At 42.6% G+C, this 16,808-nt stretch overlaps 1 protein-coding gene across 1 annotated transcript in view; it reads left to right on the plus strand.

Moving 5' to 3' along the window:
- The window catches only part of LOC138669956 (uncharacterized), a 66,829-nt gene extending 62,777 nt beyond the window's left edge, over window positions 1-4,052 (plus strand). The window contains exons 13-15 of the mRNA XM_069756860.1: window positions 2,378-2,586; window positions 2,670-2,873; window positions 3,652-4,052. Coding sequence (XP_069612961.1) covers window positions 2,378-2,586; window positions 2,670-2,873; window positions 3,652-3,939 — 701 coding nt within the window. The 3' untranslated portion in view covers window positions 3,940-4,052. The remainder of the gene's footprint in view (window positions 1-2,377; window positions 2,587-2,669; window positions 2,874-3,651) is intronic.
- Window positions 4,053-16,808: the final 12,756 nt, after the last annotated feature.

Here is a 16,808-nt window from a genome sequence, read left to right on the forward strand (position 1 = left end):
AGCACAGAGCCATGTAGTATATTGCCCAGTGATGTAGTATACAGCACAGAGCCACGTAGTCTTTTGCACAGCCACGTAGTATATTGCCCAGCCACGCAGTATATTGCCCAAACACGTAGTGTATTGCCCAGTCACGTAGTATATTGCCTAGTGACGTAGTATATTGCGCAGCCACCTAGTATATTGCCCAGTTATGTAGTATATTGCCCAGCTATGTAGTATATTGCACAGCCACGTAGTATATTGCCCAGTGACGTAGTATATTGCGCAGCCACGTAGTATATTGCCCAGTGGCGTAGTATACAGCACAGAACCACATAGTATATTGCCCAGTGATGTAGTATATTGCGCAGCCACGTAGTATATTGCCCAGTGACGTAATAAATTGCCCAGTGACATAGTATATTGCCCAGTTACGGAGTATATTGCCCAGCTACATAGTATATTGCGCAGCCACGTAGTATATTGCCCAGTGACGTACTATATGGCCCAGTGACGTAGTATACAGCACAGAGCCATGTAGTATATTGCCCAGTGATGTAGTATACAGCACAGAGCCACGTAGTCTTTTGCCCAGCCACGTAGTATATTGCCCAGTGACGTAATATATTGCCCAGCCACGCAGTATATTGCCCAAACACGTAGTGTATTGCCCAGTCACGTAGTATATTGCCTAGTGACGTAGTATATTGCGCAGCCACCTAGTATATTGCCCAGTTATGTAGTATATTGCCCAGCTATGTAGTATATTGCACAGCCACGTAGTATATTGCCCAGTGACATAGTATATTGCGCAGCCACGTAGTATATTGCCCAGTGACGTAGTATATTGCCCAGTGGCATAGTATACAGCACAGAGCCACGTAGTATATTGCCCAGTGATGTAGTATATTGCGCAGCCACGTAGTATATTGCCCAGTGATGTAATAAATTGCCCAGTGACGTAGTATATTGCACAGCGACGTAGTATACAGCACAGAGCCACGTAGTATATTGGGCAGTCACGTATTATATTGCCCATTGACGTAGTATATTTCCCAGTGACGTAGTATACTTCCCAGTGACGTAGTATACAGCACAGAGCCACGTAGTATATTGGCCAGTCACGTAGTATATTGCCCAGCTACGTAGTATATTGCCCAGCCAGGTTTGTCACAGGTGAAAAAATAAAAAATAAACATATACTCTCCTTTCCGAGGGAGCCCTTGTAATCCTCGGCAGCTACCGGTCCCAGGGTTGGTATGAGCGCAGGACCTGTGATGACGTCGCGGTCACATGACTGTGACGTCATGGCAGGTCTTTGTAGCGCAGGCGCGCAGGGCCTGTGATGACGTCGCGGTCACATGACCGTGACGTCATGGCAGGTCCTTCTGCCACCGGAACCTGCAACGGAAGATGGCGGCCGGCGCGAGCTGCTACGGAGGGTGAGTATAGCAGGTATTTTTTTTATTATTATTTTTAACATTACATTTTTTACTATTGATGCCGCATAGGCAGCATCAATAGTAAAAACTTGGGGACACACAGGGTTAATAGCGGCGGTAACGGAGTGCGTTACCTGCGGCATAATGCGGTCTGTTACTGCCGGCATTAAGCCTGTGTTAGCGGTGACCGGAGGGGAGTATGCGGGCGACAGGCACTGACTGCGGGGAGTAAGGAGCGGCCATTTTCTTCCGGACTGTGCCCGTCGCTGATTGGTCGCGGCAGACATGACAGGCAGCTGGCGAGACCAATCAGCGAATGAATAACCGTGACAGAAGGACAGACAGACGGAAGTGACCCTTAGACAATTATATAGTAGATATACACTTTTTATTTTTTTTGCCTAAAATACAAAAGGAAATGTGTCATTTAACCTTAGGTTTTTTAGAGATCATTTCATCTTTAACTTGGTTTACTGTTCACAATAACAGTAATTCTGACCAGGGGTGCCCAAACTTTTACATGCCACTGTGCATATGATTTGCTCATTTGAACGAGCCATTATACAAACAAACCTCCAAATAAACCAGTTTATGCAGCCATTGTCTTATACTTTATCATTGTAATGTATACTGAGATTTAATAAAGAACATAAAGCTTCTTAAAGGATTTGGCTGCATTAAGTTAAGATATAGTTGAATAGTCATGAGTATGGCAGTGGAGTTTTCATCTTTTATTATCTGTTCCATCACTAAATCCTGCTGAATCTTTTTGGTGTTCCCATTTTCTTTATAATGAAGCTGCTATTAGGTTGTCATTGGGAATGAATAGTGAAGCGCCCCATTGGTTAGTTTATTATTGACAACATGGTAGCTGGTGTAATCTGATGCATGTCCATGTTTTAATGTGTATATTCAGATGTCAGTGAATTCATTGCTCTTATTCAACCTCCCAGCGGCAGGCCGTCCACTTGTCTTGTTGCTATTTAATGCCGGCCCTCTGGATGTTTCCTGGGCCCAGAACAGTACCGGTGTCCACGCTATCTTAGAGTGTTTCTTCCCTGCCCAAGCTGCGGGGATGGCAATTGCTAAAGTCTTAACTGGAGCAGAAGGAGCCAATCCAGGTGGCAGACTTCCAGCCACATGGCCAGCAGGGATGGACCAAGTACGTATTAAATGGATGCCTTTCAGTAGTGTTAGGACTAGAAGGTAAAATCAAAGCGCCTACATTTTTGTTCTCTATTTAAGGTGCCAGCAATGGAAAACTACACCATGAATGGGCGGACATACCGCTATTATGGCAACCAGATCCCTCTTTACCCATTTGGGTATGGGCTTTCCTATACTACATTTCAGTACAGTGATTTGGTGGTCACCCCAATCCTTAAGCTTTGTGAAACCCTTGATTTATCTGTACAGGTGAAAAATTCAGGCTTAAGGACCGGAGATGAGGTGAGAATAAAACAACCTTCATTATTTATTTCTTAAAACATAGATTTATATAATCAGGAGCAAAAGGTTTAGCACAATGTGCATATCTTGTAACACATAGGTAAAAAATATAGTGAAAAACATTCAAAAAAATTGAATAGAGGATTGAGAACAGTTATGAACAGCTACCGAGTGAAACTGACTGCACAGAATTGTCACAGCCATGAGAGCACGGTACGGGAACTGAATTCACACTGTCCCAAAGTGTTCAGCTATGTGTAAAGTACTCTCATAGCCATATTGGCCCTGTGATACTGATTAAAACAATACATGGGGTGAAGAAATCCGTTTTGTGGTTCTTGTGTAATCAGGGTTTGAAATTCTCTTCTAATCATAGCTTCGTGCATTGGGGCACGACTGTGGGTAGGGTCCTTGGCTCTGCCACGACCCCTCTGCTACCCATGGCTAGGACAGTGCTGGCATGACTTTTAAACCAGGGGAAGATCAAGGTAACAGGAACAGCAGAGGGGCAGTGACATACATATTAAAACCCCTTTACAAATTTCTTATAAGACCTAAAATAGTAGGAAATATTAAAGGCCAAGACATAGATGACAACTAATATTCTAGAACGTTGACGATTATAGGGAGTGGAAATGGTGTTGACGTTATCCACAATAATGTGCATGTCTAGGGAACCTAAACAGAAAGATGCATTACACAGGCCCTTGAAGCTGCCTTCTGCTTGTATTGTCTTCTATGAACATAGGATGATCTAACTTCTATATCTTTTCCCCAGGTAATTCAAGTGTACATGAGCTGGTCCAATGCAGCTGTGCCAGTTCCCCGCTGGCAGTTAGTGGGTGTTCAACGAGTAACAATTCCGCAGAGTGGATCTGTTAAGTTCTCTTTGTCAGTTTTGCCTCGACAGCGAGCTATTTGGACAAATTACTGGATTCTTGAACCAGGCAAATTCAGCCTTTATGTCGGCGGTCAGCAACCTTTTCAAGTCACAAAAGTGCCATCCAATGTCTTGCAGGCTAGCTTCACAGTCCAGGGAGAAGCTCGCCCTTTAAATACCTGCTGATTGCTAATTTATTCTACCAGATGGCGATATCTTAAAAGAAATCCTACTTAATTCCATTGTGTTGAATCTATTTGAGAAATAGAAAAGGCATTTTTGGGGGTGATTTTGTCAAATTGTTTAATTCTATTTTTTGTAAAAAATAAATAAGAAAATTTTTTATAGCTAAAAAAATGTTGTCACTTCAACATGCAGAAGATGCATTGTGGCCGCACTTGATAATGAATACAACAAGATAAAGAAGTTTTAACAGTGTAAAGAGTTAGCAAACCTTAAATTATTTTTGATAATATTGTCCAGCATGGAAAGTTTGGAATACAGATGAGAAAGTCTTCCTAGCTCTGGAGACAAGGAAGCCTTCTGCAGGAGATTGTCTTGATAAGTAGGACACTTAAGGTACCGTCACATTTAGCGACACTGCAGCGATCTAGACAACGATCCCGATCGCTGCAGCGTCGCTGTGTGGTCGCTGGAGAGCTGTCACACAGACAGCTCTCCAGCGACCAACTATGCGAAGTCCCCTGGTAACCAGCGTAAACATCGGGTTACTAAGTGCGGGGCCGCGCTTAGTGACCCGATTTTTACCCTGGTTACCAGCGTAAACGTAAAAAAACAAACACTACATACTTACATTCCTGTGTCTGTCCCCCGGCGCTGTGCTTCTCTGCACTGACTGTGAGCACCAGCCGGAAAGCACAGCGGTGACGTCACCGCTGTGCTCTGCTTTCCGGCCGGCGCTTACACAGTGCAGAGAAGCACAGCGCCGGGGGACAGACACCGGAATGTAAGTATGTACTGTTTGGTTTTTTTACGTTTACGCTGGTAACCAGGGTAAACATCGGGTTACTAAGCGCGGCCCTGTGCTTAGTAACCCGATGTTTACCCTGGTTACCAGTGAAGACATCGCTGAATCGGCGTCACACACGCCGATTCAGCGATGTCTGCGGGAGTCCAGCGACGAAATAAAGTTCTGGACTTTCTGCTCCGACCAACGATGGCACAGCAGGATCCTGATCGCTGCTGCCTGTCAAACTCAACGATATTGCTAGCCAGGACACTGCAACGTCACGGATCGCTAGCGATATCGTTCAGTGTGATGGTACCTTAAAGGAGATGGTGCTGACCCTTTCACTGCCAGAATCAGTACTCCAAATGTTCAAATATCAGTGCAGTTGAAGGCAAGTAAACTGTGGAAAAGCAGGGGTTTGGAAGTCCACTTATTTGAAAATTTTTCAGGAATGTAGGCAAAATCCCTAATAAAGTGACTTGAAAAGTTTCAGAACTTTCAAGGCTGAACAAAATTATATTAAAAAAAAATAGTTACTTTATACGGGGAAGGTGCTGCAATTTTTATTTTTGCATTAATAATTTTTGATTAGACAGTTATTTTTAATACAAAATTAAATTCACTCATTTAACTTTTTCTTCAGCCACTGAGAGCTGCCATTTGCTGGTATTTAAAGTGTCTGAGAACAACACTTACACATGCATATAAAAAGTGTTGTTCTTACTTTTAAATGTGTTACCACTGCTTTGATATTGATGACTAGGAATGAGCAGACCAATTGAAGTTCGGGTTCTGGTACCCGACCCAAACTTTAGTCCAAAGTTCGGTTTGGGCACTAGGACCATACCTGAACTTGAACCAGAACCCCAAACCCAGTGAAAACAATGGAGACCCGAACTTTGGAGCAGGAAAATATTCTCATGTTCTCGTCCCCAGACTTTCGCCGGAACTCCGAACATTAAAATGGACTTCCAGGGGAAGTCCTTGTTGAGAGTTTAACACTGGACACTAACTATCCGTTACGAACCCCAAACTTAAGTTTAGGTTTGCTCATCTCTATTGATGACCTCTTCTTAGGATAGGTCATTAATATCAGATCACAACCCAAGTGATCAGCTCCAGAGTTGTGCAGATTTGAACAGTATACAGAGCTGAAACACCACAAGTTCCTGCAGATCAGCTCTTGTTCAAGATAAATGTAAATAATAAAATGAACTAAACCTACAATCCAACTATGTAATAGCCTAAAAAGAAACATAACAGATTTTATTGAACTAGTATAGTATTAGAGTAAGTTCACACAATATTTTTGTTCTTGAAAATTTCTCTAACAAATTCAGACTAAACCTCCCCCCATACACATTAGCTGAACGTCAGCCAAACTCTATGACATCGACTGACAATACTTTTGTGTGACCTGAAATAAGCCACCACCAGAGAAGTCTGGCAGTGGCTCCTATAACAAAAGTGCTCCAAATCATACAGATTTTGGTGTAGATTTTCTCGTGGATTTACGACTGTATCGTGTACAGAAAAAAAGGCTATATTTTCCTCTCCAGGTAGGTGATCTGCTAGCTTGGTCATGTCTGCCGATATGTCATGGATGAATCTACAGAAGGTTTGTGGGACCCCTGAGAAGCATTTTCACGGGAATTACAGATGATATTTGGGACCTTAACTGTTATTTGCTGAGCTGTAGCTTCTTAAGTAGTCTGCATGGGTCCCACTTGTATAATATTACCTGTTTTCAACAAGCTATTTTTTGTACGTGTGTTTATACTAAGTATAAGTTTCTCATTTTAAGGCATAATATTCACAATGTATTAATATAATTACTATACCTTTGAGTACCTTCTAGCAAAAACACTTATCTGTGCTGTTGGGTGGACTATAAGTTCCACATAAGCTAAGCAAGGGCTGCTGAGCAGAGAGAGCGCTGTCCTTAAGTCAGGGGCTGCAGATAAGTCCATACTTAACCCCTTAACGACCACCAATACACCTCTTAACGGCAGCAGTTAAGGGTACTTATGTTAGCAGCGGGTTAATCAGCGTGATGTCCACAAGGAGCAACAGAGAATGTTAATTTATTAAAAATTAAGAATATCCAGCTAAAACATGAGAACAGGATCAATCTGGTTTCTGAGAGAAAGAGATCTGCTGTGCTTTCAGTTTCAGCTCCACACAAGAAATGTGCTCACAGGGAAGGGGAGGAGGAACATCCTGTCTGTAAATGAGGACTCTTTTTTTTAACTTTGTTGACATGTGAACAATATGCATGCAGATATATAAATCATATCATATTAAACAAACAATAGTTGTTGCAATACATACAGATCAATATGTATTAGGCCAACACCCCCACTCAACAACTGTTATGTAGGCAATCCAGTGACACAGTGTGCCAGCAATCAGAGCACATACAGTGATCTGACAATAACCCAAAAACAATAGAACGAGCTCTGAGACGTGGAATCTCTGTAGACCGCAATACCTGAACCTAACCTTAACACAACTAAAGGCAGCTGTGGATTGCGCCTAACACTACCTATGCAACTCGGCACAGCCTGAGGAGCTGACTAGCCTGAAGATAGAAAAACAAGCCTGACTTGCCTCAGAGAAATACCCCAAAGGAAAAGGCAGCCCCCCACATATAATGACTGTTAGCAAGATGAACAGACAAACGTAGGGATGAAATAGATTCAGCAAAGTGAGGCCCGATATTCTAGATAGAGCGAGGATAGCAAAGAGAACTTTGCAGTCTACAAAAAAACCCTAAAGCAAAAAACCACGCAAAGGGGGCAAAAAGACCCACCGTGCCGAACTAACGGCACGGCGGTACACCCTTTGCGTCTCAGAGCTTCCAGCAAAACGAAAAGACAAGCTGGACAGAAAAAGTAGCAACAAAAGCAAAAAGCACTTATCTAAGCAGAGCAGCAGGCCACAGGAAGATCCAGAAGCTCAGATCCAACACTGGAACATTGACAAGGAGCAAGGAAGACAGAATCAGGTGGAGTTAAATAACAAAGCAGCCAACGAGCTCACCAGAACACCTGAGGGAGGAAGCTCAGAAGCTGCAGTACCACTTGTGACCACAGGAGTGAATTCAGCCACAGAATTCACAACAGTACCCCCCCCCCTTGAGGAGGGGTCACCGAACCCTCACCAGAGCCCCCAGGCCGACCAGGATGAGCCACATGAAAGGCACGAACAAGATCTGGAGCATGGACATCAGAGGCAAAAACCCAGGAATTATCTTCCTGAGCATAACCCTTCCATTTAACCAGATACTGGAGTTTCCGTCTAGAAACACGAGAATCCAAAATTTTCTCCACAATATACTCCAATTCCCCCTCCACCAAAACCGGGGCAGGAGGCTCAACAGATGGAACCATAGGTGCCACGTATCTCCGCAACAACGACCTATGGAATACATTATGTATGGAAAAGGAGTCTGGGAGGGTCAGACGAAAAGACACAGGATTGAGAATCTCAGAAATCCTATACGGACCAATAAAACGAGGTTTAAATTTAGGAGAGGAAACCTTCATAGGAATATGACGAGAAGATAACCAAACCAGATCCCCAACACGAAGTCGGGGACCCACACGGCGTCTGCGATTAGCGAAAAGTTGAGCCTTCTCCTGGGACAAGGTCAAATTGTCCACTACCTGAGTCCAGATCTGCTGCAACCTGTCCACCACAGAATCCACACCAGGACAGTCCGAAGACTCAACCTGTCCTGAAGAGAAACGAGGATGGAACCCAGAATTGCAGAAAAATGGAGAGACCAAGGTAGCCGAGCTGGCCCGATTATTAAGGGCGAACTCAGCCAACGGCAAAAAGGACACCCAATCATCCTGGTCTGCAGAAACAAAACATCTCAGATATGTTTCCAAGGTCTGATTGGTTCGTTCGGTCTGGCCATTAGTCTGAGGATGGAAAGCCGAGGAAAAAGATAGGTCAATGCCCATCCTACCACAAAAGGCTCGCCAAAACCTTGAAACAAACTGGGAACCTCTGTCAGAAACAATATTCTCAGGAATGCCATGCAAACGAACCACATGCTGGAAGAACAAAGGCACCAAATCAGAGGAGGAAGGCAATTTAACCAAGGGCACCAGATGGACCATTTAAGAAAAGCGATCACAGACCACCTAAATGACTGACATCTTTTGAGAAACGGGAAGGTCAGAAATGAAATCCATCGAAATATGTGTCCAAGGCCTCTTTGGGACCGGCAAGTGCAAAAGCAACCCACTGGCACGTGAACAGCAGGGCTTAGCCCTAGCACAAATCCCACAGGACTGCACAAAAGTACGTACATCCCGTGACAGAGATGGCCACCAGAAGGATCTAGCCACTAACTCTCTGGTACCAAAGATTCCAGGATGACCAGCCAACACCGAACAATGAAGTTCAGAGATAACTTTACTAGTCCACCTATCAGGGACGAACAGTTTCTCCGCCGGACAACGATCAGGTTTATTCGCCTGAAATTTTTGCAACACTCGCCGCAAATCAGGGGAGATGGCAGACACAATGACTCCTTCCTTGAGGATACTCGCCGGCTCAGATGAACCCAAAGAGTCGGGCACAAAACTCCTAGACAGAGCATCCGCCTTCACATTTTTAGAGCCCGGAAGGTACGAAATCACAAAATCGAAGCGGGCAAAAAATATTGACCAACGGGCCTGTCTAGGATTCAAGCGCTTGGCAGACTCGAGATAAGTAAGGTTCTTATGATCAGTCAATACCACCACGCGATGCTTAGCTCCTTCAAGCCAATGACGCCATTCCTCGAATGCCCACTTCATGGCCAGCAACTCTCGGTTGCCCACATCATAATTACGCTCAGCAGCCGAAAACTTCCTGGAAAAGAAAGCACATGGTTTCAACACTGAGCAACCAGAACCTCTCTGTGACAAAACCGCCCCTGCTCCAATCTCAGAAGCATCAACCTCGACCTGGAACGGAAGAGAAACATCTGGTTGACACAACACAGGGGCAGAACAAAAACGATGCTTCAACTCCTGAAAAGCTTCCACAGCAGCAGAAGACCAATTAACCAAATCAGCACCCTTCTTGGTCAAATCGGTCAATGGTTTGGCAATGCTAGAAAAATTACAGATGAAGCGACGATAAAAATTAGCAAAGCCCAGGAATTTTTGCAGACTTTTCAGAGATGTCGGCTGAATCCAATCCTGGATGGCTTGGACCTTAACCGAATCCATCTCGATAGTAGAAGGGGAAAAGATGAACCCCAAAAATGAAACTTTCTGCGCACCGAAGAGACACTTTGATCCCTTCACAAACAAAGAATTAGCACGCAGGACCTGGAAAACCATTCTGACCTGCTTCACATGAGAGTCCCAATCATTTGAGAAGATCAAAATGTCATCCAAGTAAACAATCAGGAATTTATCCAGATACTCACGGAAGATGTCATGCATAAAAGACTGAAACACAGATGGAGCATTGGCAAGTCCGAACGGCATCACTAGATACTCAAAATGACCCTCGGGCGTATTAAATGCAGTTTTCCATTCATCTCCTTGCCTGATTCTTACCAGATTATATGCACCACGAAGATCTATCTTAGTGAACCAACTAGCCCCCTTAATCCGAGCAAACAAGTCAGATAACAATGGCAAGGGATACTGAAATTTCACAGTGATCTTATTAAGAAGGCGGTAATCAATACACGGTCTCAGTGAACCATCCTTCTTGGCTACAAAAAAGAACCCTGCTCCCAGTGGTGATGACGATGGGCGAATATGTCCCTTCTCCAGGGATTCCTTCACATAACTGCGCATAGCGGCGTGTTCAGGCACGGATAAATTAAATAATCGACCTTTAGGGAATTTACTACCAGGAATCAAATTGATAGCACAATCACAATCCCTATGCGGAGGTAGGGCATCGGACTTGGGCTCTTCAAATACATCCTGATAATCAGACAAGAACTCTGGGACCTCAGAAGGAGTGGATGACGAAATAGACAAAAATGGAACATCACCATGTACCCCCTGACAACCCCAGCTGGATACCGACATAGAGTTCCAATCCAATACTGGATTATGGGTTTGCAGCCATGGCAACCCCAACACGACCACATCATGCAGATTATGTAGCACCAGAAAGCGAATAACTTCCTGATGTGCAGGAGCCATGCACATGGTCAGCTGGGTCCAGTACTGAGGTTTATTCTTGGCCAAAGGTGTAGCATCAATTCCTCTCAACGGAATAGGACACCGCAAAGGCTCCAAGAAAAACCCACAACGTTTAGCATAATCCAAATCCATCAGATTCAGGGCAGCGCCTGAATCCACAAACGCCATGACAGAATACGATGACAAAGAGCATATCAAGGTAATGGACAGAAGGAATTTGGATTGTACAGTACCAATGACGGCAGACCTATCGAACCGCTTAGTGCGCTTAGGACAATCAGAAATGGCATGAGTGGAATCACCACAGTAGAAACACAGACCATTCAGACGTCTGTGTTCTTGCCGTTCAACTCTGGTCATAGTCCTATCGCACTGCATAGGCTCAGATTTAATCTTAGACAATACCGCCAAATGGTGCACAGATTTACGCTCGCGCAAGCGTCGACCGATCTGAATGGCCAAAGACATAGACTCATTCAAACCAGCAGGCATAGGAAAACCCAACATGACATCCTTAAGAGCCTCAGAGAGACCCTTTCTGAACAAAGCTGCCAGCGCAGATTCATTCCACACAGTGTGTACTGACCACTTCCTAAATTTCTGACAATATACTTCTATATCATCCTGACCCTGGCACAAAGCCAGCAAATTTTTCTCAGCCTGATCCACTGAATCAGGCTCATCGTAAAGTAATCCGAGCGCCAGGAAAAACGCATTGACATTACTCAATGCAGGGTCTCCTGGCGCAAGAGAAAATGCCCAGTCCTGAGGATCGCTGCGCAAAAAAGAAATAATAATCAAAACCTGTTGAATAGGATTACCAGAAGAATGAGGTTTCAAGGCCAGAAATAGCTTACAATTATTTTTGAAATTAAGAAACTTAGTTCTATCACCAAAAAACAAATCAGGAATAGGAATTCTTGGTTCTAACATAGATTTCTGATCAATAGTATCTTGAATCCTTTGTACATGTGTAACGAGATTATCCATTGAAGAGCACAGACCCTGAATATCCATGTCCACACCTGTGTCCTGAAACACCCAAATGTCTAGGGGAAAAAAAAGACTGAACACAGAGCTGAGAAAAAAAAATGATGTCAGAACTTCTTTTTTCCCTTTATTGAGAATCATTAGGACGGCTCCTTGTACTGTTATGTAGGCAATCCAGTGACACAGTGTGCCAGCAATCAGAGCACATACAGTGATCTGACAATAACCCAAAAACAATAGAACGAGCTCTGAGACGTGGAATCTCTGTAGACCGCATTACCTGAACCTAACCTTAACACAACTAAAGGCAGCTGTGGATTGCGCCTAACACTACCTATGCAACTCGGCACAGCCTGAGGAGCTGACTAGCCTGAAGATAGAAAAACAAGCCTGACTTGCCTCAGAGAAATACCCCAAAGGAAAAGGCAGCCCCCCACATATAATGACTGTTAGCAAGATGAACAGACAAACGTAGGGATGAAATAGATTCAGCAAAGTGAGGCCCGATATTCTAGATAGAGCGAGGATAGCAAAGAGAACTTTGCAGTCTACAAAAAAACCCTAAAGCAAAAAACCACGCAAAGGGGGCAAAAAGACCCACCGTGCCGAACTAACGGCACGGCGGTACACCCTTTGCGTCTCAGAGCTTCCAGCAAAACGAAAAGACAAGCTGGACAGAAAAAGTAGCAACAAAAGCAAAAAGCACTTATCTAAGCAGAGCAGCAGGCCACAGGAAGATCCAGAAGCTCAGATCCAACACTGGAACATTGACAAGGAGCAAGGAAGACAGAATCAGGTGGAGTTAAATAACAAAGCAGCCAACGAGCTCACCAGAACACCTGAGGGAGGAAGCTCAGAAGCTGCAGTACCACTTGTGACCACAGGAGTGAATTCAGCCACAGAATTCACAACAAACAACTACTTATTCTGTCAGTCCCATAGTGGTTCTCAATTCTTGGAACCTAGGTCGTGGCAATGGCTTGGTTAAAATATCAGCTAACATTTTATCAGTTTCACAATAAACAAACTGAATTACGCCACGATCTATTAAATCACGTAGATGATGACATCTGACGTCGATGTGCTTAGTTCTAGCACTGATCTTTTCACTGCATGCAAGTTTAATGCATCCTTGGTTGTCCTCATATATCACCGTTGGCTGAGTTAACGATTTACCAAGATCGTCCATCAGTTGTCTTAGCCAAATGATCTCCTGACTTGCATAGGCTGCGGATACATACTCAGCTTCTGTAGATGACAAAGCAACAGACACCTGTTTTCTACTAGACCAGGAGATTGAACTTTCTCCAAGTTTAAATACATATCCGCTTGTGGATTTACGATCTTGCGAATCACCAGCCCAATCTGAGTCAACATAGCCGGTGAGTTTTAGATTTCCTGCTGCAGATATTTTTAACCCCTTAGTGACCGAGCCAAATTTTTTAAATCTGACCAGTGTCACTTTATGTGGTAATAACTCTGCAACGCTTCAACAAATCCCAGTGATTTTGAGATTGTTTTTTCGTGACACACTATACTTTATGATAATGGTAAATTTTGTTCAACATTTTTTGTGTTTATTTATAAAAAATATCAAACATTTGAGAAAAATGTTAAAAAATTAGCAATTTTCTAAATTTGAATGATTATCCCTTTAATCCAGATAGTCATACAACAGCAAACCATTAATAAATAACATTTCCCACATGTCTGCTTTACATCAGCACCATTTGTAAAATGTTATTTTATTTTGTTAGCATTTTAGGAGGTTTAAAAATGTAGCAGCAATTTTTCATTTTTTCAAAGAAATTTACAAAATTTATTTTTTTAGGGACTTATCCATGTTTGAAGTGACGTTAGGGGTCCCATATATTGGGAAACCCACAAACGTGATACCATTTTAAAAACAGCACCCCTAAACATATTGAAAACTGCTGTCGGGTAGTTTATTAACCCTTCAGGTGCTTTACAGGAATTAATGCAAAGTGGTATGACAGAAATGAAAATGTGTATTTTTACCACCTAAATGTTGCTAACTTCTAAACAGATTACTACAGCCGTCAGACTCTAAGGCCACTATTTGGTCATGAATTGCCATGGCAAACATCAGGACAACAAAATCATGATCTGAGGGCACCAATTGTGACAAAGAAGAAGCCCCCACACTCTGTTAACCATTTATAATGATGTAGTCACTATTGACAGCAGCATCTAAGGGGTTAAACAGATTTAGATGGTGCAAATACTGATCGTGGCTGGTACAGCAAGTTGTCAGCTATAGTGTACAACCGACAGATGCTGGATTGTCCTCTGTATGGGGAGGCTATTCTTATATCTCAGGTCAGTTAAAAGACATATTGGCGGTCATTAAGGGGTTAAATTTACACCTTGTGTCCCTTTTAAATATTGGAGAACTCTTTTAACGGCATTCCAGTTCTTTTGGCGCGGTTTCTCCACATATCTGCACAATATTCCAACTGTTGTTGTAATATCCGGTCGAGTCGTAGTTGATATATATAGAAGTGCCCCCACTGCCTGTCGATATTTCTCATTGTTAGGCAACAGATCATCTTCTTCCAGTTTCAGGTAGGATTATTCCATTGGCGTTGATACACCTTTGGCTTCCGTCATTCCGAACTGATCCAAAATTGAATTAATCTTTGCACTTTGATTTAAAAGAAAACTTCCATCTTCCTCTCTCTGGATGTGGATTCCTAGATAATATGTCACATTTCCTAGGTCTTTCGTTTCAAAATGCTGGTTCAAAATTTTAGTAATTTTCCCAATTTCAGCTTCTTCTTGATGAACTACAATTACATCGTCCACATATAAGAGAATATACATCCATTTTCCATCTGTATATCTCGTGTACAGGCATGGATCCGCTTGACCTCTTTTAAATTCTTCTTCTAACAAGACTTTGTTCATTTTAGAGTTCCATGCTCTCGCGGATTGCTTAAGACCATAAAGAGATTTTTGAAGTTTGCAAACAAGATTCTGTTCACCTTTACATAACCTTCAGGTTGAGTCATGTATAAGTCCTCCTCAATGTCACCATTTAAAAATGCAGTTTTGATATCCAAATGTCTGACAAACATCCTTTGTACTGCAGCTACCGCCAACAATGCTCTAAATGTTGTCTGCTTAGCGACCGGGGAAAAAGTAGCATCATAGTCTTCGCCATATTTTTGAGAATATCCTTTTGCGACCAACCTCGCTTTAAATCTGTGGACTTTACCTTCAGAATCATATTTGGTTTTAAATACCCATTTACACTTAATTGCCTTTTTATCCTGTGGTAACTCAGTGAGTTTCCAAGTTTGAAGTTGATGAAGCGAGTTCATTTCTTCATTCGCGGCATTGATCCACTTTGTTCTTTCATGGACGGGTAGTTTCTGCATTTCATCCCATGACTGTGGTTCTGACTCAGGCAGTGTCTTCACAATGTAGGATAAACGTTTAGCTGGTATTCCTTTGTTTGATCTTGACGACCGTCTAATTTCAGGTTCACTTAGGCCTTTTGTTGTTCCTTCAGTGGTTGAAGAGTCCAGCCAGACTTCTACATTCTTTTCTTCGTTGTCTTGTAATTGTGATTGAGATTGTTGTTGTTGTTGCTTCATCTGGACTACTGGCATAATGTCATAAAACTTGGGTGACACAAAGTTTTCATCAAACACTACATCTTTACTTATTGTGACCTTGTTTGTCTCTGGGTGTAAAATTCTATAACCTTTCTGGGTTTCACTGTAGCCCACCAGGATGCCTTCCTTGGCATGAGATTCCCACTTAGTTCGTTTTTCTTTGGGAACATGTGCAAATGCTTTACTTCCGAAAATCCTTATGTGTTGTAGTTTTGGTTTTGTACCATTCCATTGCTCAAATGGAGTTTTCTCTGTCGCTTTACTTGGTAGTCTGTTCTGAAGATAACAAGCCGTCATAATAGCTTCGCCCCAATATACTGTAGGCATCAAATAACATACTCCTTGCGCTTTCACAGAGTGTCCGGTTCCTTCTTTCTGCTACACCATTTTGCTCAGGGTTGTATGGTACAGTAGTTTGAAATATGATTCCATTTTTCTTTAAAATGCTCTGTGTTTCATTACTTGTATACTCAGTTCCATTATCTGCACGTAAAGTTTTTGGCATTCTTCCAAACTTGTTGTGTACTTCAGCTAGATATATTCCAAGTTTCTCTGGAACTTCATTTTTGCTGTGAAGTAAATAGACAACTGTATATCTTGAATTGTCATCAATAAATGTAAGAAAATATCTCTTCTTTCCAGGGGTCTGAGTACGCATTGGACCACAGATATCCGTGTGCACTAAATCTAGTGGTTGTTCTGTTCTTGTAGTACTTTTCTTAGGAAAGGCCTTTCTGGACATTTTCCCTTTGATACAGCTGGAACACCTCATTGTCTGATTACATGAATCAATTGTAATATTATCAGCTAATTGTTCTTGAAATAACTTTCTTATTGCTTCTGGGTCTCTATGCGCAAGCCGCCTGAGCCATACATGAATACAGTTCTTGTGCAGTTCTTGCTTAGCTGTGCATACACACTCTTTACATTTCAACTGATACAGTTCATCTCTGATTTTTCCTTTTGCTAATGTGTGACCCTCCTTTGAGATGATGCAGCTATCTTCCTTAAATGTAACTTCATTACCTTGTTTTGTGAGCTTTTTCACAGATAATAGATTACTTTCAAGACTAGGCACATATAGTACATCCTTTACATGGATCCTTCTACTTTGTGTTGCAGAGATGTTACAATCAATATAACCGTCTCCTATGCCTTCTGAGTTCATGCACTGACCGTTTGTCATTATCACTTTCTCTGACTTATTATGGTTAAGCTTGGTAAAGAAGTCTCTGTCATTGGTCATGTGACTGGTTGCTCCAGAATCTATACACCACGCATGCT

The sequence above is a fragment of the Ranitomeya imitator genome, chromosome 3 (assembly GCF_032444005.1).
Source record: "Ranitomeya imitator isolate aRanImi1 chromosome 3, aRanImi1.pri, whole genome shotgun sequence".
Taxonomy (NCBI): domain Eukaryota; kingdom Metazoa; phylum Chordata; class Amphibia; order Anura; family Dendrobatidae; genus Ranitomeya; species Ranitomeya imitator.